Source organism: Sorex araneus, chromosome 1 (genome assembly GCF_027595985.1).
Source record: "Sorex araneus isolate mSorAra2 chromosome 1, mSorAra2.pri, whole genome shotgun sequence".
NCBI lineage: Eukaryota > Metazoa > Chordata > Mammalia > Eulipotyphla > Soricidae > Sorex > Sorex araneus.
In genome coordinates this window covers 450,740,086-450,767,580 of record NC_073302.1, presented here as the reverse complement: position 1 = coordinate 450,767,580, position 27,495 = coordinate 450,740,086, and the positions used below count along the sequence as shown (strand labels likewise).

At 64.5% G+C, this 27,495-nt stretch overlaps 1 protein-coding gene across 7 annotated transcripts in view; it reads left to right on the top strand.

Moving 5' to 3' along the window:
- The window catches only part of PRKAG2 (protein kinase AMP-activated non-catalytic subunit gamma 2), a 111,165-nt gene that overhangs the window by 51,270 nt on the left and 32,400 nt on the right, over positions 1–27,495 (top strand). For 4 of the 7 annotated variants that reach the window (XM_055131267.1, XM_055131284.1, XM_055131274.1 and 1 more), the window contains exon 4: positions 8,976–9,169. The exons of 1 other annotated variant lie outside the window; for it this stretch is intronic. In XM_055131267.1, coding sequence (XP_054987242.1) covers positions 8,976–9,169 — 194 coding nt within the window. Of the gene's footprint in view, positions 1–8,975; positions 9,170–27,495 lie in introns of those variants that run through there. 2 more of the 7 variants (XM_055131323.1, XM_004620189.3) reach the window with 2 other exon arrangements.

The window sequence follows — 27,495 nt, the reverse complement described above, 5'->3', positions numbered from 1 at the left end:
GTGACAGGGAGGGGAGGGCGCAGGGCTGTGAGAGGGAGGGGAGGGCGCGGGGCTGTGAGAGGGAGGGGAGGGCGCAGGGCTGTGTGAGGGAGGGGAGGGCGCGGGGCTGTGAGAGGGAGGGGAGGGCGCGGGGCTGTGTGAGAGGTAGGGGAGGGCGCAGGGCTGTGAGGGGGGAGGGCACAGGGCTGTGAGAGGGAGGGGAGGGCGCAGGGCTGTGAGGGGGAGGGGAGGGCGCAGGGCTGTGAGGGGGAGGGGAGGGCGCAGGGCTGTGAGAGGGAGGGGAGGGCACAGGGCTGTGTGAGAGAGAGGGGAGGGCGCAGGGCTGTGAGAGGGAGGGGAGCGCGCAGGGCTGTGTGAGGGAGGGGAGGGCGCAGGGCTGTGAGAGGGAGGGGAGGGCGCAGGGCTGTGTGAGAGAGAGGGGAGGGCGCAGGGCTGTGAGAGGGAGGGGAGCGCGCAGGGCTGTGTGAGGGAGGGAAGGGCACAGGGCTGTGTGAGAGAGAGGGGAGGGCGCAGGGCTGTGAGAGGGAGGGGAGCGCGCAGGGCTGTGAGAGGGAGGGGAGGGCGCAGGGCTGTGAGATGTGGGGAGGGAGCAGGGCTGTGTGAGCTGTCTGCAGGGAGCTGTCTGTGACCTCACCCCTCTGCTCGCAGCCTGCGCCCCTGTCCTACGCTCGCGAGTGATCGGGAGGCCAAGGGGCAGCAGGGAAGTGGACACGGGCTCGCCCTGCAGGTCTGAGCCTCTGAAAGTCCAACTGTCCACCTTTTCTCTCTTCTTACAAAGCCGTTCTCAGAAGGACACTGCCCGCTAGAACCTTCTGGAAGGAAGGAGCGGGTCTCCCTCTGCGTCCCCTAGGCCCCGTGCCGTGTCTCGTGAGCACAGGAGGTGGGTCAGCCCAGCTCTGAGAACCCCAGGGTGCTGGAGCCACGGTCCCGGCGGGCCTCACAGGCCAGTGTCCTTGGCACTCGCAGGGGTCAGGCTGACGGCAGGCGCGAGGTCTGCAGGGGACCGTGCCTGTCCCCTGCTCAGCCATAGACAGCTGCCCGCCCGCCCTCTGCCTCCCTCCTCTCTCCCGCCTCTCCCTCCGCCTCCGTCTCTTTCTCTCTCGTGTGTGGTGTGTGTTTACGTGGGTGTGGGGTGTGTATTTATGTGGGGTGTGGGGTATATATGGGGTGTGTGTGGTATATTTATGTGAGGGTGTGGGGTGTATGCAGTGTGTGTGTCTGTGTAGTACGTATGGAGGTATGGTATGTATGTTTGTGAGATGTATGTGTTTTTGTGAGGTGTGGGATGTGTGTGTATGTGTGGTTTGAGGTGTATGTAGGTAGGTGTATGTGTGTATGTGGAGTATGAGGTGTTGGTATACAGGGTTACATGTGCAGGGTTATGTGTTAATGTGGGATGTGGGGTGTGTGCTTGTAAGTGAGGTGTGGGGTATACATGTGTGCTTGGGGTATACATGTGTACGTGTGGTATGCGTGTATATGTGAGTGTGGGTTATGTACATATGTGGGGGTGTGTGGAGTGTACATGTATATGTGGAATGTGGCGCTATGTGTGCATATGAAGTATTTGGGGGATTACATATGTATCTAGGCGTGGGATTTATGTGTGTATGTGGAATGTACATGTGTATGTGTGGTGTGGGGTGCATATTGAATGTATATGCATATGTAGGATGTGGGGTGTATGTGGGGTGTATGTAAATGTGTATGTGGGTTGTATGTGTGTGTGGGTACACATGTATATATTAGGTGTGGGGTATATGTGTCTGTGGAGTGTGTGTGGGGGGTTGTGGGGTATATGTGGAGTATGTGTGTATGTGGGTGTATGTGGAGTATATGTGTGTATGTGAGTGTATGTGGAGTGTATGTGCTTATGTGGGGTGAGTGTGTATGGGTTTATGTGGAATGTATGTGTGTATGTGGGTGTATGTATGTATGTAGGTGTATGGGGAGTATATGTGCATATGTGGGTGTATGTGGTGTGTATGTGTGTCTAAGAGTGAATGTGGAGTGTATGTGTATATGTGTGGGTGTGTGAGTGTGTGCATGAGGGTATGTGATGTATATGTGTGTATGTGAAGTGGGTGTATTTGGGGTGTATGTGGAGTGTATGTGTGTCTAAGAGTGAATGCGGAGTGTGTGTGTTTTATGTGTGGGTATGTGTGTGTGTGCGTGAGTGTATGTGGTGTGTATGTGAAGTGGGTGTATTTGGGGTGTATGTAGTGTGTATGTGTGTCTAAGAGTGAATGGGGAGTGTGTGTATATGTGTGGGTGTGTGAGTGTGTGCGTGAGGGTATGTGATGTGTATGTTTGTATGTGAAGTGGGTGTATTTGGGATGCATGTGGTGTGTGTGTGTGTGTCTAAGAGTGAATGTGGAGTGTGTGTGTATATGTGTGGATGTGTGAGTGTGTGCGTGAGTGTATGTGGCGTGTATGTGCGTATGTGGGGTGTGGGGTTATATGTGGGGGTGTGTGTGACCCCCACTCCTTAAAAGGACCGTTTGCTCTGGGTGGGGCGGCCCAGGGACTCCCCCTAAGTGTCGGCTCTGCCAGAGCCTCTTCCCAACAGGGTTGCACTGGCGGGGCCGTGGGGGCGGGGCTAGTCTGCCCCTGACGCGGCGGGCACAGGTGGGCGGGGCCGTGGGGCGGGGCTAGTCTGCCCCTGAGGCCTGGGCGGGCGGCGGGCACAGGTGGGCGGGGCCGTGGGGGCGGGGCTAGTCTGCCCCTGAGGCCTGGGCGGGCGGCGGGCACAGGTGGGCGGGGCCGTGGGGCGGGGCTAGTCTGCCCCTGAGGCCTGGGCGGGCGGCGGGCACAGGTGGGCGGGGCCGTGGGGGCGGGGCTAGTCTGCCCCTGAGGCCTGGGCGGGCGGCGGGCACAGGTGGGCGGGGCCGTGGGGGCGGGGCTAGTCTGCCCCTGAGGCCTGGGCGGGCGGCGGGCACAGGTGGGCGGGGCCGTGGGGGCGGGGCTAGTCTGCCCCTGAGGCCTGGGCGGGCGGCGGGCACAGGTGGGCGGGGCCGTGGGGGCGGGGCTAGTCTGCCCCCACGGCCCGGGGGCGGCGAGACTGCAGCGGGCGCCTGGTGTCCGGGTCCCGGGGACGCTCCTGCGGGAGTGCAGGCGGTGCTGACCGAGGAGGTGACAGTGTGGGGGCCCCGCACCCCTGCTCCCGCGGCCTGGTCGCCCCCGGGCCCCGTTGTGTGGGCCCCACCTCTTTGCTCGTGAGGGTCAGCCAGGGTGGGGACAGGTCAGCCGCTCCCCAGCGCCCCGGGAGCCCCCGGCCTCGCTTCCTGCACTGTTCCCGGGAAGGGCCTGGGGGGCCTGGCCGCGGGGCCCTCACAGGGGAGCACTTCTCGGGTGCAGGCGGCCCCGGTGTGGCCCCCGCCTTCCCCTGCCGCCCGCCTGCCCGGGGAGGGGCCTGAGGTGACCCCAGAAAGGAGAGGCGCGGCCACGTGGCCCTGAGCACTGGCCCGGGAGCAGGGCCGGGGGGGAACACGTGTCCTCGCTGTGTTTACAGAACACACGTCGGGGGGCAGAGCCGCGGCCCAGGGGGGCGTCCCTCCCGCCCCCCCCCGCAGTGAGGGGCGTCCCTCCCGCCCCCCCACCCCCTCAGTGAGGGGCGTCCCTCCCGCCCCGCCCCAGCCGGGCCCCTGTTCTCCTGGGCGTGAGCCAGTCTCTGTGGTGTGAGGTGGTGTCCCGGGTTGCTCCGTGGGCATCTCCCGCTGACGGGCGTCGCTGGCCTCCCAAGCCCCTGACCCGGCCGAGAAGGCGACAGTCATGTCCTGCCACTGGTCACGGTGGAAAGTGCTGCTGTTTTTAACGAGCTACTTTCGATCTGCACATCAGGCCGTGAGGAAAGCTTCCTGCCCGCTGCCGGGTATCCCGCCAGCTACTGTCCCCCTCCCCTTCCTGCCTGCTAGCTGTTGCCACTCACAGTGCTCACACCTCACCATCCACAGTGCTCACACCACCACCCACAGTGCTCACACCTCACCGTCCACAGTGCTCACACCACCACCCACAGTGCTCACACCTCACCGTCCACAGTGCTCACACTTCACCACCCACAGTGCTCGCACACTTTACCATCCACAGTGCTCACACACCTCACCATCCACAGTGCTCACACTTCACCACGCACAGTGCTCATACACTGGGCCGGGTCACCCGTGTCACCTCGTGTCACCCGTGACACCTCATTTGTGCCAGAGACGCTGCTCGGTGCCAGGGCCGCACTGGGGCAGCAGAGCCTGGCCTCGGCGCCTGGACCCGGGGCCACAGGGCTCACTCTGGCAGGGCAGCGCCTTCACTCTGGGTCAGGCCCCCACACCCCTTTTTTTTTAATTTTTTAACTTTTTTAATAGTTTATTTTTTAAATTGAGTCACCGTGAGAACAATTGCAGGGCCTTTAGGATCGAGTCTCAGTCATACTATGCTCAAACACCCGTCCCTTCACCAGTGCACATGTTCCACCACCAGGGACCCCCGCATACCCCCCACCCCCCTCACCTGTGTGGCGGATGATTTTCACTCTCTCCTTACTTTGTTTTTTTTTTGCTTTTTTTTTTTTTGCTTTTTTTTGGGGGGGGTCACACCCAGCAATGCTCAGGGGTTACTCCTGGCTTTGCACTCAGGAATTACTCCTGGCAGTGCTCAGGGGACCATATGGGATGCCAGGGATCGAACCCGGGTCGGCTGCGTGCAAGGCAAACGCCCTTCCCGCTGTGCTCTCGCTCCGGCCCCTCTCTCCTTACTTTGATTACATTCAGTTTTCGACAGGAAACTCACAATCATGTCTTCTTGTGTCTATACAAAAAAGACATAGCTTTAAAGTAAATTATTCAAAAGGCCCAAAGAGGGGAGAAAGGCAATGTTATAATATTCAGTGTCCTAGGAAGGTCTGACTTTACAAATTAGCAGAGTCAGATTAAGGGAAAGCCGCGGATTAATTCTTTTGGGGAAAAGAGCATGGAGAAGTGATTATAGCTAATCACGGGGCCTGGCCGCGGGGCCCTCACAGGGGAGCACTTCTCGGGTGCAGGCGGCCCCGGTGTGGCCCCCGCCTTCCCCTGCCGCCCGCCTGCCCGGGGAGGGGCCTGAGGTGACCCCAGAAACAAAGGGATGGGAGAGATTCGGGAACACCTTGATGGGTGTGACTGGGGTAAGCCTAAACTCTGGGAAAAACCGGGGCAAGCTACTCATGCCAAGGGGGGAGAGGACAAAGTAATGTCATCCTACAATCATTGTTTGGAGTTTTTCCCCAACAGTCAGACCTGTCGGAACCGCGTCATTAGATCGTGTGTTTTCTATGTTGGTAACAAAGAGCCTACGACGTTGCACGGTCGTGAATGCGCCGCCCAGTTTTGGGGTTCTGGGGGTTCTGGTGTCAAGTCCAGAGGTGTTTCTGCCAGCAGCCGCTGCATTCCGAGACTGGTTTATGACCCGCACCCCATTTTGTTGGTTTGGGGGAGGCAGGACGACCCCAGGGTGCGCCCCCTTGCGGTGCCGGGCTGGACCTTCTGCTGGCCAAGACGCTGGGCGCCTGGGGCCATCCCCCAGGCCTCGGGGCGTCTCCTCTGCGTGTGCCGTGATCAGGCCGCCCCGCCCTGTCCACTGCCAGGTCACCTGGCCGCGTCCCCGGGCTCCGTCCTCGCCGTGTCTGAGGGGCTCTGCGTGGGTGACGAGACTGACCCCTTTCCCACCTGCCGGGTCTCAGAGCCTGGGGGTCCCCGTGGGGCAGGGTGGGCGCGTGGGCGCTCACACCCAAGGCAGCGGAAGGAGCACTGGTTCCGGCCCGGTTCCGGCCCAGTCCCGCCTCGGCTCTCCCCCGAGGCCTGAGCCCCGGCGGGTTGTTTGTTTTGTTTCAGCTTCTGTCACGTCACTGCTGGGGGCTGGGCCGGCCTCCCGGTGGCCTTGAGGCAGCCGTGCCCGCGCCTGCCCGCGCCCCTTCTGGGGGGACACGCCGGGGTGGATGCCGGTGCAGGCACGTGCTCCGCCCTTCGAGCATCCTCCCCGCACCCACGCACGGCTCACGTCCCGTCACAGCTTCGCACGGGGCTGCGGTGCCCACCTGTGACCCCACCTCTCCCGCCGCCCTGCCGCCCCCGCCACTGGCCCGTCACGCCGCCACCCCTGCCCACGCCCCACCCACCTCACTCGGCCTCAGACCCAGACGCTGATCTCACCTTCGTTCCGCCTGTCGGGGGACCCAGGAAGGAGTTGGGGCTCATCTCTCTGGTGCTCCCAGAGCCCCCCACCCCCAAGCCCACCTGCAGGGCCACCCCCAGGACCGTGGGGGGCCGGGGAGTCCCTCTGAGGCTGCCAAGGGCCAGGGCTGTGGGAATCCCGCACGAAGCCGGGTGCAGAGGCTCTTCCTCGGGTGGCCCCGGAGTGGCTGTGTCCCCCCACGGGGTCCTGCCTCTGCCCCCCCATCTGGGGAGCTGCCCTGGGGCATGCACAGCCTCGGGGAGGTACTGGGCAGCTTCTGGGCCCTGCGCCCCGTTCTGGCTCACAGCCGGCCTGGGCCAGCTGATGTGTCCAGTCAACACACCCGAGTCCGGCTGCAGCCGCACCCCAGGAGGGAGGCCTGGCGGGCTGGGGGGGGCTGGGCAGTGGGCGGGGCTCTGCGCCTGGAGGCTCTGGGCTCGGAACCACCCACATTGGCCAGCATGGTCATGGTCAGTGGCTGGTGGAAGGACGGGTCTTGAGCACGCCCACACAGACAGGGCACGCAGGGCGGGGCACACAGATGGGGCACATGGGACTGGGCACATGGGACAGGGCACACAGGGCGGGGCACATGGGACTGGGCACATGGGACAGGGCACGCGGGGCGGGACACATGAACAGGGCACATGGGACGGGCACACGGACAGGGCACATGGGACAGGGCACATGGGACAGGGCACATGGGACGGGGCACATGGGATAGGGCACATGGGACTGGGCACGTGGACGGGGCACGCGGGGCGGCTGTGTGGAGGTCGCGTCTGCACCAGGGCCCGAGCAGCTGCCCGGAAATGTGCCGCCCCCACCCCACTGCCCACCCGTGGCCAGGAGCCCCCAGCTCCTCCACCCCAGACCCGGCAGGGCCTGGCAAGGCCTACGCTCCCCTGTGCAGGCTGGGCCGGGCAGTGGGCTCAGGAGGGCAGAGGATGCCCGCTGGCACCCTGCGAGACTCTCCATCACTCCCGCACCCCTGCAGGACTCACCTGTCACCCCTCACCCCTGCAGGACTCACCCGTCACCCCTCACCCCTGCAGGACTCACCCGTCACCCCGCGCCCCTGTGAGACTCCATCACCCCTCCGGGGGCCCAGGAGGGAGGGCACAGCAGGGGGCCTGGGCAGGGCTTTCCGCACTCCCGAGGGTGGGCACGTGGGTGCTCATACCCAAGGCGATGGAAGGAGCACTGGTTCCTGCCCGGTTCCGGCCCAGTCCCGCCTCGGCTCTCCCCTGAGGCCTGAGCCGGGTTGTTTGTTTTGTTTCAGCTTCTGTCACGGTCACTGCTGGGGGCTGGGCCAACCTCCCTGTGGGGACTTGCTCTCACCCCGCACTCCTGCAGGCCACATCATCATCCCTGTACCCCTGCAGGACTCGTCATCACCCTTGTACCTGTGGGGGTGTCAGCCACACCCAGGCCATGCCTGCCTGGGGCTGGAGGCTCAGAGGGGCCCTGGCGGGGGCAGCTGCATGCAGCCTTCGGCCCACTGTGGCAGGGGTGGGGTCAGGGCGCGCAGGCCCCCCTCCCCCCTCCACCTCTGGTTTGCGTTCCGGGCTAGTTTCCGGCACGGTCACTGGCCACTTGACAGCGGGGACGCCTGGGGCTGGGCTCACAGCCTCCGCCCTCCCGGCCACCCTGACACACTGGAGCGGTGGGACCCCCCCACTGTCCTCAGCCCACCCCCAGGTGCACCCGGGAAGTCACGCAGGCGCAGTGCGCGTCAGGAGTCGGGGACGCTGGGAGCCCACGGGGTCCCCGCCCCGTCCTGCTGCTCTAAGGACACTGGGGTGGGGCGAGGCGGGGTGGGGGCTGCAGCCCGGCTCACTGCAGGAACCGTCTGCCAGCGGCTCTCCGCACCTCGACTTTACACAAAGCCGGGGGGGCCAGGCCCCAGCACCGGGACAGGCCTTGGCTGCGGGCCCGCTCCTGCAGGCCTGTGGGCGTCGCCCCGCTGGGGCTCAGCTGGGGGCTGCGGCCACCCTCCTGCCCCTGCTCCCCTCCCTGCCCTCACTGCCCCTCACTGACACTCACTGACCCTCACTGCCCCTCACTGCCCGTCACTGCCCCCTCACTGACCCTCACTGACACTCACTGCCCCTCACTGCCCCTCACTGCCCCTCACTGACCCCCTCACTGCCCCTCACTGACCCCTCACTGACCCTCACTGACCCCCTTACTGCCCCTCACTGACCCTCACTGACCCCCTTACTGCCCCTCACTGACCCCTCACTGACCCCTCAGTGACCCCTTACTGCCCCTCACTGCCCCTCACTGACCCTCACTGCCCCTTCACTGCCCCTCACTGCCCCATCACTGCCCCACACGCTGCCCGGGCCTTGGAAAGGCCTGAGCGTGGCCGTCCACATTCGTGTCCACGCCAAGGTGTGAGCTCGGGCTCCCAGGTGGACCCCATGACTGCGACACCCTCTGCATTCTCGGGGGTCCAGCCTGGGAGGACGCTGGTCTCGGGGCCTGGGGTCAGCACTCGTCCCCCTGCCTCTCCCCTGCGCCCGCACGGGGCCCCGCAGGCCTTGCTGCCCTCGCTGGGGTGGTGGCCGCTGGGCCGCGGGTTCCTGGTGTCCTGGGCGGCCCCGGGTCCCGGGACATGCTGAGCCGGGGCCGGGTGGGGGAGGGAGAGTCCAGGTGCCGCTGGACTGTGGGAGCCCCTGCAGGGGGCCCCGAGACCCCGGGCCGGAGGGGGGCTGCGGGTCGGCCGAGGCTCGCGGGGCCCGCCCGCCCTCACGGCTGTCTCCCCGCAGGCCTCTCGTCCTCGCCGTCCGCGCCCAGCGGGGCCGGCAGGCAGCACACGTTCCCGCTGGAGTCCTACCGGCATGAGCCCGAGCGGCTGGAGAACCGCGTCTACGCTTCCTGCTCCCCGCCGGACTCGGCACAGAGGTTCTGCCCGGCCCGGCCCCTGCCGGTGTCCCCAGCGCACTACCCTCCCCCCAGAACCGTAAGTCCAAGCCCCGCGGCGGCGTGTGGCCCCAGAGGGGGGTGGCATCGCCGCCAGCTCAGCTCGGAGGGGCCTGGGGGCAGCGGGGACAAGCGTCAGACCCCGCGGGGCTGTGCCCAGGGCTCCCGTCCCACGTTGCGGGGGCCAGCGGGGTGTCGTGGTCGGCCCTGGCCGGGAGGGAGCTGGCACTAACCCCCACGCCACCCTCCCCCCGGGCAGGGCTGGGCGAGGACCCCTGTCCTCACGGCGGACCCTGGGCCCGGCCCCCGGCGTCAGCGCTTCGCCCCGTGAGCTGTCCGGCAGGGGCCGGGCCGGGCAGAAGGCCGGTGGGCAGGACTCGAGTCTCGCTCTGCGGGGGCCCCAGGGCCGCCTCGCTGCCCGGTGGGGGTCTCGAGCTCATGTTTGGGGGAGGAAGATGCTCTGTGATGTCGGGAACATGCGTCACCTGTGCTCCTTCCAAGTGCTCCAAGGTGCTCGTGCTCGTTCCTTTCTCGTTTCATCCCGTTCGTTCTTGTGGGGCCGCCCCCTGCGGTGCTAAGGCTCCTCCCGGCACACGTTGCTCCCGGCAGTGCTCGGGGAAGACCAGGAGGCAGTGGGGGTGATCCCGGGGGTCCCAGCTGCAGACCCTGAGCTCGGCCTGCAGGGCGTTGGGGGCCTCCTGGAGCTCTCGGGCCTGGAGAGGCTCGGGCCAGCGCAGCTGGGCAGAGTGGACAGTGTGGCCTGGCCACAGCCCTGGCAGGGGCAGAGGGGACGTGACTGATGGGGACAGCGAAGGCTTTGGTGCTGGGGCACCGCCCCTCCCCTCTGCGCCTTGAGTGACCGGCGGGGCTCAAAGAAGGGGAGAGGTTAGCAGAACCTTCTAGAAAAGGGAATCGTCCTGGGCTTGGGGAGTGAGTGACGCGTGGCGGTGTGGAGGAGGAGGCCGGGCAGGGTGGGCCGGCGGAGGACGGGGGGGGGGGGGGGGGCCAGCAGCACTGCCCGGAGCCAGCCGGGGCGGGAGGAGGGGCCGGGCTCTGGGGAGAGCTCACCCGTCCTGCCGTAGTCAGGGGACGTCAGTCGAGGAGCGGAAGGCAGACTTGGTGTCTGTGGCGCTCGAGAACGGGCGCCAGGCAGGCCGCAGGGCCAGGGGTGCGGCCATGCCCCCTGCAGCCTCCAGAACAGGCAGAGCCTCCCCGCTCGGGCACCGCCTGCAGCCTGGCCCACCCTCTGCCCATAAGACGGTGGCGAAGGCGGCAGGACAGGGAGGGCCAGCGGCCAGCCGGGAGAGTGGACGTCACCACCCGTGTTTTCAGCCTCATCCTGTGGGACAGACGCCAGCATCTCCGAGCCCCTGGGAGCGAGCAGGGGGGTGGGAGGGGGACGTGGCCTGGGAGGGGCAGGGCGGGCTGGGGGCCCAGGTGTGACCTGCCTGTCCCTGGAGTGTCAGCCCGTGCAGAGCCCATGAGACCCAGAGGGCCAGGCCTGACCGTCGCTTCCACTGGGGGGTCGAAGTGACACTGGAGCTTTCTGCACTCCCAGCCCTCAGCGTGTCAGGACCCGGGATGGTCTACACTCCCCCAGCCCTCAGCGGGTCAGGGCTGGGATGGTCTACACTCCCCCAGCCCTCAGCGGGTCAGGCCCGGGATGGTCTACACTCCCCTAGCCCTCAGCGGGTCAGGGCTGGGATGGTTTACACTCCCGGCCCTCAGCGGGTCAGGGGTCAGGATGGTCTACACTCCCCCAGCCCTCAGCGGGTCAGGGGTCCGGATGGTCTACACTCCCCCAGCCCTCAGCGGGTCAGGGGCCGGGATGGTTTACACTCCCAGCCCTCAGCGGGTCAGGGGTCAGGATGGTCTACACTCCCCCAGCCCTCAGCGGGTCAGGGCCGGGAAGGTCTACACTCCCCCAGCCCTCAGCGGGTCAGGGCCGGGATGGTCTACACTCCCAACCCTCAGCGGGTCAGGGGTCAGGATGGTCTACACTCCTCCAGCCCTCAGCGGGTCAGGCCCGGGATGGTCTACACTCCCAGCCCTCAGCGGGTCAGGGGTCAGGATGGTCTACATTCCCAGCCCTCAGCGGGTCAGGCCCGGGATTGTCTACACTACCCCAGCCCTCAGCGGGTCAGGCCCGGGATGGTCTACACTCCCAGCCCTCAGCGGGTCAGGGCCGGGACGATCTATACTCCCCCAGCCCTCAGCAGGTCAGGGGTCGGGATGGTCTACACTCCCCCAGCCCTTAGCGGGTCAGGGGTCAGGATGGTCTACACTCCCCCAGCCCTCAGCGGGTCAGGCCCGGGATGGTCTACACTCCCCCAGCCCTCAGCGGGTCAGGGCTGGGATGGTCTACACTCCCAGCCCTCAGCGGGTCAGGGCCGGGATGGTCTACACTCCCCCAGCCCTCAGCGGGTCAGGGCCGGGATGGTCTACACTCCCAGCCCTCATCGGGTCAGGGCCCGGGATGGTCTACACTCCCAGCCCTCAGCGGGTCAGGGCCGGGATGGTCTACACTCCCCCAGCCCTCAGCGGGTCAGGGGTCAGGATGGTCTACACTCCCAACCCTCAGTGGGTCAGGGGTCAGGATGGTCTACACTCCCAGCCCTCAGCGGGTCAGGGCCGGGATGGTCTATACTCCCCCAGCCCTCAGCGGGTCAGGGGTCAGGATGGTCTACACTCCCAGCCCTCAGCGGGTCAGGGGTCGGGATGGTCTACACTCCCCCAGCCCTCAGCGGGTCAGGCCCGGGATGGTCTACACTCCCCCAGCCCTCAGCGGGTCAGGGGTCGGGATGGTCTACACTCCCCCAGCCCTCAGCGGGTCAGGCCCGGGATGGTCTACACTCCCCCAGCCCTCAGCGGGTCAGGGCTGGGATGGTCTACACTCCCAGCCCTCAGCGGGTCAGGGCCGGGATGGTCTATACTCCCCCAGCCCTCAGCGGGTCAGGGGTCGGGATGGTCTACACTCCCCCAGCCCTCAGCGGGTCAGGGGTCGGGATGGTCTACACTCCCCCAGCCCTCAGCGGGTCAGGGGTCAGGATGGTCTACACTCCCAGCCCTCAGCGGGTCAGGGGTCAGGATGGTCTACACTCCCAGCCCTCAGCGGGTCAGGGGTCAGGATGGTCTACACTCCCCCAGCCCTCAGCGGGTCAGGGCCGGGATGGTCTACACTCCCCCAGCCCTCAGCGGGTCAGGGGTCGGGATGGTCTACACTCCCAGCCCTCAGCGGGTCAGGGGTCGGGATGGTCTACACTCCCAGCCCTCAGCGGGTCAGGGGTCGGGATGGTCTACACTCCCAGCCCTCAGCGGGTCAGGGGTCGGGATGGTCTACACTCCCAGCCCTCAGCGGGTCAGGGCCGGGATGGTCTACACTCCCCCAGCCCTCAGCGGGTCAGGGCCAGGATGGTCTACACTCCCAGCCCTCAGCGGGTCAGGGGTCAGGATGGTCTACACTCCCAGCCCTCAGCCGGTCAGGGGTCAGGATGGTCTACACTCCCCCAGCCCTCAGCGGGTCAGGGGTCAGGATGGTCTACACTCCCAGCCCTCAGCGGGTCAGGGGTCGGGATGGTCTACACTCCCCCAGCCCTCAGCGGGTCAGGGCCGGGATGGTCTACACTCCCGGCCCTCATTGGGTCAGGGCCGGGATGGTCTACACTCCCAGCCCTTAGCGGGTCAGGGGTCGGGATGGTCTACACTCCCCCAGCCCTCAGCGGGTCAGGGGTCAGGATGGTCTACACTCCCAGCCCTCAGCCGGTCAGGGGTCAGGATGGTCTACACTCCCCCAGCCCTCAGCGGGTCAGGGCCGGGATGGTCTACACTCCCAGCCCTTAGCGGGTCAGGGGTCAGGATGGTCTACACTCCCCCAGCCCTCAGCGGGTCAGGGGTCAGGATGGTCTACACTCCCAGCCCTCAGCGGGTCAGGGCCGGGATGGTCTACACTCCCAGCCCTCAGTGGGTCAGGGATGGGTTGTCTGGCAGGCGTGGCCCCTGCTGACCTGGCTGAGTGAGGGTCATTCTGAAACGGGGTGAGGAGGAGGCTCCTTCGCCCCGTGGCGGCCCGGTGGTGGCTTGTTCCGCGCACGCTGAGAAGGTGGCACTGCCCACGGGCGGGATGAGGGTGCCGGGTGGGGCTGCCCGGGGTCCCGGGCCTGTGCGTGGCCCTGGGGGAGGTGGCCGGGCAGGCCTGTGCTGGGGGCAGGCCGGAGACAGTGCCCGGATTCTCAGCGCCGCAGGGCAGTGGGGGCGCCACTCCAGGGCCCTCTGGCCGGAGGGCGCAGTGGCCTGGTCCTGCCGCCCGCTCCTGGTGGTTCCGGTGGCGGCTGAGGGGGGAAGATGCTGCAGCGGAGGCGCGAGCTGGCCCGGGGCTGGTGGGCTCGGGCGGGTTGGGACAGCAGGAAGGAAGCGTGTGGCGCCTCAGTCTCCCCCACCCCGGGCAGCCCCTGCTGTGACCGCACCTGCACGCCCTGCAGGCACGCGTGTCCTCTCAGGGTCGCGGCCACACCCTCGGCACCGCCTAACCCGAGTGGGCCCTGGGGCTGTCACCAGGCCCAGGGGGGCTTCCCAGCAGTGGCTGGAGCCTGTGCAGGTCACTCCAGAGATTCTTTCTCATTTGTTTTTCCTGGTTTTGGGTCACCCCTGTGGTGCTCAGGCTTACTCCTCACTCGGTGCTCAGGGATCACTCCTGGTGGGGCTCAGAGGCTCGAACCCGGGTTAGCCGAGTGCAAGGCAAGGCCTTTCCTGCTGTGCTCTCGCCAGCCCCTCCTCCCCCCCCAGGGTTCTCCGCCCACCAGCCTGTGGCTCTGTGGTCGGCCCTCGGGGTCTGGGGCTGGGCGCCACCCGCCTGGGCCTCACTCCCCGCATCTCCCTGGCCCTGCTTCACTCGGGAATGGCCGAGGAACGTTGTAGACACTCAGCCCCGCAGGGATGAGAAGGTGCTACGGCGTCTCTAAAGGTTCCAAAGGTCAGGCCGCAGCCTGAGGTCAGTGCCCAGTCAGCCCTCCCGCGCAGGTGGGCTGATCCGGGGGTCAGCGGGATGGATCCAGGGCGCGAGGAGGGGTTTCTGCGGGCCCAGGCCTGTGGGGAGAGGGACACAGCCCAGACAAGAGGGGCTCAAGGGGCTGGGCGGGGCAGGGGGCTGGGTGCTGGGCGGGGCTGGTTTGGGGGCAGGGCGGGGGGATAGAGGCCACCTGAGTCCGGGGTCTGTGGGGTTGTTGACTCTGGTCCCTGGCAGCTGCGTTCCCAGTTAAGGTATTGGATCTTTGTGCGTTTATATACATACATGCACATGTATGCGCTTAATGTGTGTATTCTGCTGGGGTCTCAGTACAAGGCACGTGCTCTGCCACCGAGCCGCGCTCCCGCCCCACACACACTGAGCATCTTTCCTCACGGCTCCATGTGCCGCCTGTTTCCTCTGCGTCACCCTGTCCGGCTCTTCCTCTGCATTCACGGTGTCGCCTGTTTCCTCTGTGTTCAGTGTGTCTGTCTCCTGTCGTCACCATGACCGCCTGTTTCCTCTGTTCAGTGTGTCTGACTGTCTCCTGTCGTCACCGTGACTGCCTGTTTCCTGTCTTAAGTGTGTCTGTCTCCTGTCGTCACTGTGACCACCTGTTTCCTCAGTGTTCAGTGTGTCTGTCTCCTGTCGTCACTGTGACCGCCTGTTTCGTCTGTGTTCAGTGTGTCCAACTGCTCCGTATTAACTGTGCCCGCCTGTTTCCTCTGCATTCACCATGACCGCCTGTTTCCTCCAATTCACTGTGTCCGCCTGTTTCCTCTGTCTTCACCGTGCCTAACTGTTTTGTCTGCGTTCACCATGCGCGCCCATTTCCTCTGCGTTCCTGTCGTGCATTCCCTGTGGTTGACTGTTTGGGCTCTGCACTCCCTGTGCCCGACTGTCCCTCTGTGCACTCACCCTGCACGGCTGTGCACGCTGGTGGTGCAGTGGCAGCTGAGGAGCTGAGGCCCAGCAGCCGTCTGCCAGCCCGAGCCCTTGTGCGGCCTCTCCTCCAGGTCTGTTTCCTTGTTTCCTGCCGGTCACGCCAGAGCTCCCCGTCCCGCCACCCAGCTGCCAGGCCGGTGGCCTTCGGGGCAGCCACATGGCGTTCCCCAGCAGGGCCCGAGGGGGCGTCTGTCCCGGGCCAGAGGCCTGCAGGAGATGGCCGAGCCCCGGGCCTCCGAGCCGTGTGCTGGGGTGGTCCTGGGCGGAGGGGACCCTTTCTGAGGAGGGCCACGCCCAGCTGTGCTCGGGGGTCCTTCCCGGCGGGGTTCAGGGAGGCAGGCACTGAAACTGGGCCAGCGGCAAGCCGGGCCGTCTCTCCTGTCCCGTCAGCCCGGAGGAGGCGTGGGGGGGAGTGTAAGTCGCAGGGCAGAGGTCCCTGGCCCCCCTCTGCCCCTGGCCCGCCCGCACGACAGCCTCCCCAGCACGCAGCCGCACCTTCACCCCTGTGCTCCCCGGGAAGAGACTGAGCCTGCTGGGGCCCGTGGTTGGGGGGGGGGGACTGAGCAAACTGACCTCGAGAGACCCCAGGGGCCTGTAGAGTGCGGGACGCTCTGTGCACTGGTGCAGACGGCATGCTGGGGGAAGAGCTGGTGGGCGGCGGGCAGTAGGTGGTGGGCAGCGGGAGGCGGGCAGTGGGCAGTGGGTGGCAGCAGGCAGTGGACACTGGCAGCGGTCAGTGGGTGGGAGGAGCCGCTCTCCCTCTCCTGCCTGAGTAGGTGGGCAGCGGGGTCCGTGGGGGAGGAGGCAGTGGGGGGAGGGGCACTCCCGAGGGGACGAGGCCTCTGGTCCCTGGAGCTCGGGCTGGAGGAGCATCGGGGCAAGAAGCAGGACTCGTGCCCTTTGCCTGGGCCGCGCCTGGAGTCAGGGACACGAGGCGGGATGGGACCGTGGCCTGCCGGGACAGCGGCCTCCCCTGCTCCCTGCTGGAGCCTCCCCCCCCCCCCCTGCACCGCCCTCCACCCCCGCCCTCCCAGCCAGCAGCCCTGATTTGCATTTAGATGGGAATTCCTTCAGCTCCCAGCCTGCAGTGCCTGCAGCACCTGGAAAGGCATCAACCCCGCTGCAGGGCCCCCCCAGAGCGAACCGCACCCACGCCCGTGTGAGTGGGGTTGCTGGCTGGAGGCTGGTGGCGAGTGCCCGGGGCTCCGTCGGCGTCTGTGGGGAGAACAGGGGCTGAGGCTGGCCTCAGAGGGGCGAGCACACGGTCTCTGTACTGTTGGGGGCCCAACCGCCAAGCCTAGGTGGGGCCCGGGCTCCCCGTCGCACACCGGGGAGAGGAGAGGAGGCCGTTATCCTGCTGTAGTCTGACCTGCTGTAGTCCTGCTGTAGTCCTGCTGTAGTCTGACCTGCTGTAGTCTGACCTGCTGTAGTCTGACCTGCTGTAGTCTGCTGTAGTCTAACCATTGCATTTGACTTTCCAACCCGTCTGGAGTTTAGGCCCATCTGGAGAAGAATTTGATTAGCCCCGTGAAAAGACAGGATTCCTGGATCTGGAGAGACAATAGAACGGGGACAGCGTTGCCTGGCACGCGGCCGACCAGGTTCAGTCCCCGGCCTCCCATAGGGTCCCCCAGCACCGCCAGGAGTGACTCCTGAGTGCAGAGCCAGGAGTGACCCCTGAGCACCGCCGGGTGTGGCCCAAAAGGGAAAAAAAATCCTCTTGTAAGAGGAGAACTTCCTGGTGCGCCACACCCCAAAGCCTCCGTGCTCAGTGCTCCCAACTCTGCACTTGGGAAAGAGGGTCTGGAGATGCAGGGACCCCTGGCTCCACCCACAGCACTGATGCCCCCCCCCCCCCCCGTGCAACACCAGGCACCGCCCCACCCCCAGACCGAGCGTGAGGACGGTGAAGGGTCTATTCTGTGCATTTTGCGGGATTATCTCTGGGGGTGGCTCTATGTTTCGCTTTGGAGGCAAAAATAAAGTAAAAAGATAGGAATTCAGAGTCTGGCCTCCGGGACTCCGGAGCGACAGCCTTCGTGTCTGCTTGGGGACTGGCTGTTCCTGCTCCCGCCAGCACTCGGCCGGGCAAACACAGGTGACACAGGTAACCCAGAGCACATCAGCGAGAGACGCTCGAGGCTGACCCCACAGGGCCCAGGTCGCCTCCCGGTGACGCCTGGCCCGCCAGGCCCAAGGGCGGCGCTGGTGCTACTTGGCCCCGCAGTGTCGAGACCTCCAGGGCGGCCTCCTGGGGACCCCCAGAGACGCACTCAGGTGCAGGGGAGATCACAGCACGTTTCTGGGTGTGCAAAGCGCGTCCCTACCCCCTCCCCCCACACACTGTCCCCTCTGCTTTCACGCGGCCACACCCTGGCCTTCAGGCTGCCGCAGAGGGTCCCTGCAGCTGGCGAGCGAGCCCGGTACTAACCGGCAAACCCCCTGGACGTGCCAGTGTCCTGCGGAGGGCGTCGGCTCGGCCACTGCGCAGCTGGCCCGCTGGCCCGGCACGTCCTCCGCCTGTTCTCAGCTCGGCCGCTGCGGGTGGGCCGGTCCCTTAGCAGGACACTGCAGGGACGTCCCTGGGTTGGAAACGGCTCGGGGAAGCCAGTCCCCCAGGGTGCGTGGGGCCAGTCCCCAGGGTGCGTGGGGCCAGTCCCCCGGGGGCGTCTGAAGCCTGGGGGTCTCTCGGCTCCTGCTTCGCGCGTGATGCCAGCGCGGCCTCGCTCTCCCGAGGCAGACCCGGGCCCTTCCAGGGGACGCGGGTCTCTCCCGCCTGCTCCGCAGAATCTGAGACTTGGGCCTGGGTGCCAAGCCCCCGTCGTGCCGGTGAGGGCAGGCGAGCCTGCCGGCTCTTCCCGTGCCGCCGCCTGCGTCTCCTCTGCCCGGGGGGAGCCAGCCCTGGAGCCCCGGGAGCCCGTGTTCTTTCCCAGTGCACCCCCAGGCCACCCGGCCCAGCACTCGGCACGCGCTGGACATGCCTGGAGAGCGTGCGGGCGGGGCCGCGGCCAGACCCAGAGACACCTTCCTCGGGGCCGCAGAGCTCCACGGCCGCACACTGCCTGTCCCTCCCCTCTGCTCAGTCCCACGAGGTGGCGTGGCGCTAACGCACGCCCCGCTCTCCAGAAGAGCGCCGGGAGATGCCCACAGAGTCCAGGGTCAGTCCCTGGCACCGCGTGGCCCGAGCACCTCTGGATGTGCTCAGGTGGCCCCCATGCTCCTGGCCAGAGCCGCGCCCTATGGCAAGGCCTGGTGGGAACCGGCCCAGCAGCGCCCAGGGCTGCGTGTCACTGGGAGGCCCCAGGCACCCTGAGCACTGCTAGTGAGTTCCCATACCACTCACACACACTCACACACTCACACACACACTCACACACTCACACACACACTCACACGCTCAAATATACACTCACACATTCACACACACTCACATGTATACTCACATACACACACACTCACACATTCATATATACACACTCATACACATCTATAATACACTCACACATTCATACACATTCACACACATTCACACACTCACACATACACTCACACGCTTACACATACACTCACACATGCTCACACACACTCACACACGCTCACACATACACTCACACATGCTCACACACGCTCACACACGCTCACACATACACTCACACATGCTCACACACACTCACATATACACTCACACATTCACACACTCACATGTATACACACAACACATACACTCACACACACTCACACTTTCATATACACACTCATACACACCTATAATACACTCACTCACACATTCATACACATTCACACATTCACACACTCACACATACACTCACACTCACACACACTCATACACACTAACACACACACACACATGCTCGATGCTCAGTGACGGCCCTGAGAGTTCGGCCCCATGTGGCGCGTGAATGAATGACAGTGACCCCATCAGTCACGTCTACTGCGAAGTCAGGAACCGTTTGGCCCGACTCCCGTCTGGCCGGACACTCGTGTGACTGTCCTCCGCATGTCAGAGACGTGAGCGCGTGTGGGACGTGTGTGGGACAAACACTCACGGCGGCTGGTAGGGTTTTCCTTTGTCAGCACGTGGGCTGGTGGGGATCCCAGGGCCCTCCACGGCCACCAGCAGTGCCTGGGTGCTGCGTATCTCGGGGCAGAGTGGGGTTCGTCCCTGCAACCAGCCCGGCCTCGGGGCCCGTGGAGAGTCCACGGGGCGAGCAAGCGGGTGCGAGCAGTCTCCTCTCGGAAGCTGCCTCGGAGTCTGTATCTGGGCCCCTGTGCTGGGGGGCGGGAGACCCCGACACTCCGTCCTGCACGAACGGGCGTGTGCTGGCCTCAGCCCCCACGGGACACACCGCCGAGACGAGCCTCCTGAGTGGGCGGGGCGACGCCGCGAGTGAGCAGGTGGGAAGGGGCCCGGCTTGGGGGCCAACGGACGGCAGCTCAGGGGTGACCCCTGAGCACTCCCCAAAACAAAAGAAAAAAAGGAAAGAAGACAGGAAGAGCGGGAAGGCGAGAGAAGAGAGAGAGGGAGGGAGGGAAGGGGGGAAGGAGGGAAGGAGGGAGGGAAGGGGGGAAGGAGGGAGGGAGGGGGGCTGGGGAGGGCTCGGGCCCCAGAGCAGGGACATGGCGCCTGGGAGGAGGAAGATGCGGAGAGGGCGGGGCTCACCCCCAGACCCAAAGAGGAAAGAGGCGCCGGGAGCACAGACCAGGAGCGACCCTGAGCCTGCGAGGGGTGGCACAGCAGGACTCCCTGCAGATGGTGGGCGACCGCAGGAGCCCAGGGCAGTGGACACACCTGCCGGCTGACCGCAAGGCGGGAGATGGGCCATGCAGCTGGCGGGGACGTTCCCTGTGCTGGGAACCGCCAGCCCTCCTGGTGCCGTGGACCCAGAGCCGTGAGGGGTCCCGCCCCGCAGATGGGGAGCCCCTGGGGAGGGTCCCGATGGCCGCTGGACAGGGGCCGTCTCCCGCGAAGACAGATCTCAGGTGTGGCTCGGACATTTGGGGGCCTGGGGTCACAGCTGTGCTCGCAGCTGTGTTGGGTCTGGGACGGGGCAGGGGCCGTTCCTGCCCCGCAGCCCGGCTGAGCTTGTGAGGTGAAGTTCGCGGTGTTTTGCTTAAGCTCCGACACGCCGGCCTCTGCTGTCTCCGTCACCTTGAAGACTGACGCCATCAAACGGGAAGAAGCGTCTCTGTGCGCGCAGAGCCACCGAGAAGGTGGACAGAGGTGACCGGCGAGCGATCAAAGACGAAGTCCGGGGCCACTCCCTGCAGGCCTCGCGGCACACGGAGCAAGCCTGAGCCAGTGCATCTGAGGGCCAGGCCCATCCCAGAAGGGACAGCGGGGGGCTGACCCGCAAAGGGCCTGTGGTCTCAGCAGGCCCGTCGGGAGGCTGAGCCTTGCGCTGGGCTCTGGTGTCTGACCGCTTCTGGGGACTCTTGCTTTGGCCCAGGGGTAAGGGCCCCAGGCCGAGGAAACAGTCTCACCCAGAAGCGCCTTGGAGCGGCAGTACAGCGGGGAGGGCACCAGCTGACTTGAACCCCAGCACACGCTGTGGCCCCCGAGCACCGCCCGTGCAGAGCCAGGAGTAGTCACGGAGCACCACCTGGTGTGACCCCAAAAACGAAAAGTAAAAATCTCGTGCACTGCGAGCCCCTGGCATGGCTCTTGCTAAGCTCCCGGACCCCGGCCTGGCGTTCCAGGCTGGGTGGGACTGTGTAAATCAGGCTTCTCACACTGCCAGGAACTCAGCGACGGCAAGGTGAGTGAAGCCACGCGCTCAGCACTGAGATAGCGTGAATACCTCTAACGTCTGCGTGCTGAGGAGTGGAGAGCCAGTGCGCTGGGTCAAGTGCTCGCCTTGCTCATAGCCGGCCTGGGTTCGACTCCTGGCATCCCATATGATTGCCTGCGCCCCTCCAGGAGTGATCCCTAAGCACAGAGTCAGGAATAAGCCCTGAGCATCTCCTGGTGTGGCCCCATGCCCAAATAATAAATAATAATAATAATAGTAATAAATCTGAATGCGGATGGAGAGGCGAGATGGTACGGCCAGTAAGGCACTTTCCTCTTATGCAACCCTCCGGGGTCGATTCCTGGCATCCCACATGGTCCCTCCGCCCTGCCAGGAGTGATTCCCGAGTGCAGAGCCAAGAGTAACTCCTGAGCATCGCTAGGTGCGGCCCCAAACCTAAAACAATAATAGTAGTAAGAATAGCAATGACCTGTGTGCTGAGCGGCCGACCCCTCACTGGTGGGAAACACGGCCCCCGGCCCGCCGAAGTGTGGCCTCGAACACTCCTAATATTAAACTGTCTATGAAAACAACTTAGGTTAGGAAAAACACCCAAGACCCCTCCTATCTTTTGTTCCAACGTGCCAGCTTCCTGGTCGCCTTTTGCCGTGGGAAGGGCGGTGCCCTGGGCCGAGGGAGAGGAAACGGGGCTCTGAGAGGGTGACGTGTGTCACCAGCCGCCCGGCTCGGCCGTCCAGCTCCTCATTTTCCCTTCTGGTGCTGGGAGTGAGTTTCTCGGGCTGAGGAAAGGAATGCGGCCCACAGGGGCACCCTCCCGCCCCCCCACCCCGACGTCAGTAGCAGGCTCCCCGGTCTGGCCCTCGCTGCCTCCCCCTGCACCTGGAGGCCAGAGGGGCTCCTGTGCCTTCTCTCTGCCTCCAGCCACGTGGAAATCACGACTGAGGAACTTGAAGGCCTTGGACCCAGATGGGGCTGTGCCGGGGCTGGGGGGCGAGTCGTCTGCGGTGAGGAGCTGGTGAGCTGTGCCCCCTCCCTGCGCGGCCCCGCACAGCCGGAAGCCACGGGGCGGCCGCCAAGGGGACTCCGGGGCAAGTGTCGCCTGGACAGGAGGCCGCGAGGCAGGCCAGCCGCGCACGTGGCCACTGGGGAAGGGACGGGCGCGCCGGTCACTCCAGAGAACCCCCGAGACTCCTGCTGGCCAGGCGCTGCCTGACGGGTGGCTGGCATGGGCTATGATGCCGGCCGTGAGCTGTTGTTGGTAGTCGGTTAGGGGGCCACACGGGGGCTCCGTGCTCAGGCCCGTTCCCGGCAGTGCCCGGGAGGGAAGCCCAGCCCTCCGGGAGCCTCCCGGGCCTCCATTTGGGAGCGAGTCCTCTCAGGGTCCGTCCTGGGGCCGGAGAGCGAGTGCCGCGGGCAGGGCGCTGGCCTTGCCCAGAGCTGGGCCCCAGCACCGCGGCTGGTCCCCTGGGCACTGCCAGGAGTCATCCCTGAGCACCGCCAGCTGTGGCCGCGAACCAGACCAAGAACAGTCTGTTCTGTTACCAGCCCTCGCTCGGTCTTGCGCTTTGAGGCCGAGTCGCGAGTCAGTCTGGACTGTCGGGCGTCCGTCACTCAGAGACTTCTGGGTCACCTCCCGTGCCGGCACCCCAGCGGCCAGATCCCGCTGCCAGCCTGCCCCTGGGAACGCTCCGACGGTCAGCCCCGAGTGCCACTGGCAGTAGCCCGAAATGTGTGTGTGTGTGTGTGTGTGTGTGTGTTTGAGTGTGTGTGATCAGCCAGAAAATATACAGATTAGGGGCTGGAGTGATAGCACAGCGGGTAGGGCGTTTGCCTTGCACGCAGCCAAATCCCAGCATCCCACGCGGTTCAAATCCCAGCATCCCATATGGTCCCCTGATCACCGCCAGGAGTGGTTCCTGAGTGCAGAGCCAGGAGTGGCCCCTGTGCATCGCCGGGTGTGACCCAAAAAGCAAAAAAAAAAAAAAGAAAGAAAGAAAATACACAGATTAGGATGATTTGTGGATGGTAAGAAAAAGCATCTTTGATCCTGAGACCTTCTGATCTCGAGGGGTGGGAGCTGAGGGTGCCTTGCCCCAGGCCCCGGGGCTGCCAGGGCCTCCCTGATGCTTCTGGGGCCCGTTTCTACGTTTCTAGTCACTGCAGAGATTTCATGGAGACACACGTGTCCCTGGCACGGCGCAGCTGGCAGCTGTTTGCTGAATGCCTGTTCTCCCAAGCTCCGAGTCGCCTACCTGGGAAGCTGAAGGAGCAGCGAGGGAATCGGAGCAGCAGAGGGGCTTTCGGCTGCCTGCATTTCCTTGACGGCTTTTTTTTTCCTTTTTGGGTCACACCCAGCGATGCTCAGGGGTTACTCCTGGCTTTGCACTCAGGAATTACTCCTGGCGGTGCTTGGGGGGACCCTATGGGATGCCGGGGATCAAACCCGGGTCGGCCGAGTGCAAAGCAAACACCTTACCCGCTGTGCTATCGCTCCGGCCCCCTTGGCGGCTTTTTAAGTAACATTTCCCCTGAAGAAGTGTCCTGCCGACTCGTGCTATAGGAATGGATGGCCCCACTCTGAGTTTATGGGCTAAATGCTCTTCAAAAGAAATTCTAAATAAATGTTAGGAAGGGGGGTTAGAGTGATAGCGCAGCGGGTAGGGCGTTTGCCTTGCACACGGCCGACCCGGGTTCGAATCCCAGCATCCCATATGGTCCCCTGAGCACCGCCAGGAGTAATTCCTGAGTGCATGAGCCAGGAGTAACCCCTGTGCATCGCTGGGTGTGACCCCCCAAAAAAAAGAAAAAAAATGTTAGGAAGGACTAGACTTTAGAGCGTCCATTATAGTCATTTGGAAAAGTATCTCATTGAACCAGACCTTCCTCACTCCACCCCGAATATATTGATTAGAAGAAGCCGGCAGGACGAAAATAAGGAGCGAAGCCGGAAGGGCCCTCTGCCTTCCAGTTTGAAACGTTCCATTTCAGTATTGACCAAATTTCTCTTCTCCTTTCCAAAACTAACTGCATGGAACAGAATCCTGCTGCCCGTGTAAGGCTGTGGCAGGCGTGTGCCAACCCCCTGCCCACCTGCAGGCCAGGGGGCCGGGCTGGCAGCAGCCTCCCGGGAACGCTCCAGAGCTTGTTTTAGCCCTGAGGTTTGCAGCCCTTCCTCCCAGCGCCTCTGCCGGCACACAAGGGAACTCGGGTCAGATCATTTCTGAGTTGGAGTTTAAAGCTGGGTGAAGCATAAGCAAATGGCCTGGGAGAACCTCTCAGCCCGTGTGTGTGTGTGTGTGTATGTGTGTGTGTGTGTGTGTGTGTGTGTGTGTGTGTGTGTGTGTGTGACCGGGGTGCCTGCCCGCCTTTCACGGGCTCGCTAATCAGAAACAATGCGCCTGACTGCAGTATTGTTTGAGGGCGCCCGAGTGCAAGGCAGAGGGCACCGAGATCAAAGTCCTCCTTCCCCTTCAAAGACCCGGCGGGATGTAGGGGAGAGCGGGCGAGGCCCCTGCCCGGTTACGGGGGCTCACAGGAGCGCTAGGCTGGGGCGATGCTGCGTGGTAAAACCCTGCGTTCCCCCCCGCTCCCACCCGTCCACACACCCTGTCCAGAGGAGGAGAGAGAGACGGGCTCCTGGCAGACGGCCCACCTCCTGCACACCCAGTTTTGAGCGGGCCCCGCTGCGGGGGGGGGAGGGAGACCGAGCAGGGCCGGTGCCGGGCCAGAGCGGCCCGAGACGAGAGGCTCTCGGCCCGGCTGCGGCAGAGGCGGCACACGCAGGAAATTCCTGCAGCTCCTGGGAGCCGAACAAGAGCGGCTCTGTCCCGCCAAAGGTCAGCGCGGCTCCAGGCCAGCGAGTGCCTGAGGACAGGCAGACGGGAGGGCGGGCCGGGCTGGCCGCGGAGACAGTGGGCGCCAGGCTCAGGCCTGGGGCTGGACGTGGGCAGGCGCTGGGCCCAGAGAACGAGCAGAAAGATGGGGAGAGTCGGCAGCCGCTTCCTCCTTCTTTCTTCTTTCATTTCTCTGTTGGCTGTTGGGACACACCCACCAGAGCGCGGTAACTCCAGGCTCTGTGCTCGGAGGTACCAGGGATCGAGCCCGGGTCAGCACGTACTAGGCAAGCACCCCACCTGCTGCTGTCCTATCACTCTGGCCCCTCTTCTTTCTGACTAACGGGTCCGAGATGGAGGTTCTGAGCTTTACAGTACAGCACCGTCCACTGTCATCCCGGTGCTCATCGATGTGCTCGAGTGGGCACCAGTAATGTCTCCACTGTGAGACTTGTTGTTACTGCTTTTGGCATATCGAACACGCCACGGGGAGCTTGCCAGGCTCTGCTGTGTGGGCGGGATATTCTCGGTAGCTTGCCGGGTCTCGGAGAGGGACGGAGGAATCGGAACTGGGTCGGCCTCGTTCAAGGCAAACGCCCTAGCCGCTGTGCTATCGCTCCAGCCTAGGTTTACAATAGTGTTAACGATGGTTTCACAGGCACATAAACCCCACACCACGCCCATCACCAGGGTGCCCACCTCTCCCCCCCCACGCCCCACACCACGCCCATCACCAGGGTGCCCACGTGCCCACCTCTCCCCCCCCACGCCCCACACCACGCCCATCACCAGGGTGCCCACCTCTCCCCCCTCCCCCCCGTGCTCCTCCTTTTGAACCACCAACAGCTAGCTCCATAGTGTAGTTCAGTTCCCCGTTGCCTTTGCCCTGTCTTGGCCCCATGCTGCATCTTTCGGTCCGCCTGTGAGGGAGATGGCTCTGCATCTGTCCCTGTCCCCGCTGCACTCGGCACCGTGTCTAGTCCCATCCGCGTTGCTTTCTCGGAGCTGCCTCTATTCGGTGTGTTTCTCGACGCCTTCACCCGCCGTTGCGTGCTGGGGCGGTTTCCCCGCCCGAGGTCCTACATGGCCGCGGGCAAAGGTCTGTGTGGATCCTTTTGAATTCATGCTTCTGTGTTTGGGGGGGTAGACGCCACGGAAGTGGGGTCGCTGGGCCGTGTGAGAGCTCTGATCCTGTTTGGGGAGATTTCCAGTCAGCGCTGTTTCAGACTGACTGAATTTTCTCTAGAGGATTCCAAGGGAGATGACCGGGAGGCATGTGGGGTTGGGGGCCGGGGTCTCCAGGGTGCCAGCCCACGAGGGCCCGCCTTGGCCGAGGACACTGGGGCCCGGATGTGCTCACTGACTCGGGGCGGCGTATCCAGGATTGGAGGCCGATGTATTTTTCGTGGTCGTTATTTAAGGCTGTATTTTTAAGAGCCAGAAAGATAGTGCAGTGGGTGGGGCGCTTGCCTTGCACACTGCTGACCCGGGTTCAACCCCCAGCATCCACTGTGGTCCTCGAGCACTGCGCATGGAGCCAGGCGTGAGCCCCGAGCACTGCAAGGTGTAGGCCGTAAAACAAGCCAGGATGTGTCTTTAAGGAGCACAGCAAACCCGTTTAAACCTCAGCGCAGGGGCCGGAGCGATAGCACAACGGGTAGGGCGTTTGCCTTGCACGCGGCCGACCCGGGTTCGATCCCCGGCATCCCATATGGTCCCCCAAGCACTGCCAGGAGTAATTCCTGAGTGCAAAGCCAGGAGTAACCCCTGAGCATTGCTGGGTGTGACCCAAAGAGCAAAAAAAAAAAAAAAAAAAAAAAAAAAAACCTCAGCGCAGGGAGGGACGCTTTGGGGGCTTAGGGGGCTTTGCCTTCTTGCCCCGGGGACTTCCCGAGTCACTCAGATGCCAAGAGCTAGGCCCACCTCGGACCTGAGCACTTTCACCCACCACCAAGACCGCCATCCGGCTTCTTCTCTCTGACGTCCAGACACAGCGACTGCCCCCTTGCGCCAGGCCAGAGTCCAGGGGCTCCAGCGAGGGTAGAGACGCCGGGGTCCTGCGCGGGGCTGCTGCCCGTCCCCTGGGGAGGCCCGTGTGTGCGCTCGGGGTTTGCTGGGGCAGCCCCGTTGCTGCAGGACGTCTCCGGGGCACTCCCCCCCCCGCCGCCCCGCCAGACAGCTCAGAGGAAGACACTCAGGTCCCTGGAAGGCGGAGATGACTGATGACCACCAGCCTTCCTTAGCGTGTCCTACATGGCCATCACTTGCCACCTTTGCATCACTGCGGAGCCCCGGGGGGCGTCCCTGGAGTTCTGCTGCAGGGAACTGTCTGTCCCGACTGAGCGCCCTTCTGCGGACGAGAACAGGAGCTGCCTTGGTGCCCATCAGCCCAGCGTGGGGCGATTCCAGCACGGGCGCCCGCGTCTTGCTCCCGCTCTGCGCCGTGACGGGACATGTGGCGCTCGGCTAACTGGCATCCACCTCTCCCAGCTTTTGCGGTGACGGGGCTTTTCCAGCCCCAGGCCACTCTGGGATGTTCTCCGCCTCCAGAGATTCCGTGTTCCTGCCCGCTTCTGCCCCCCGGCTCAACACCAGGAGGGGTTTCTCTTTGACTCTGCCAAAAGTACGGCAAGAAGTGAAAAATGTAGACTTTCAAATTAGGGTGATGGGCACATCTGCGGGCTACCAACCTAATTTTGCTTGGGGGCCTCACCCAGCGGTGCTCAGAGCTTCCTCGTGGTTCTGGGCTCAGGGACCACTCGCAGGGGCACCCTGGGGACCCTCTGTGGTGCCAGAAATGGAATCAGCGTCAGCT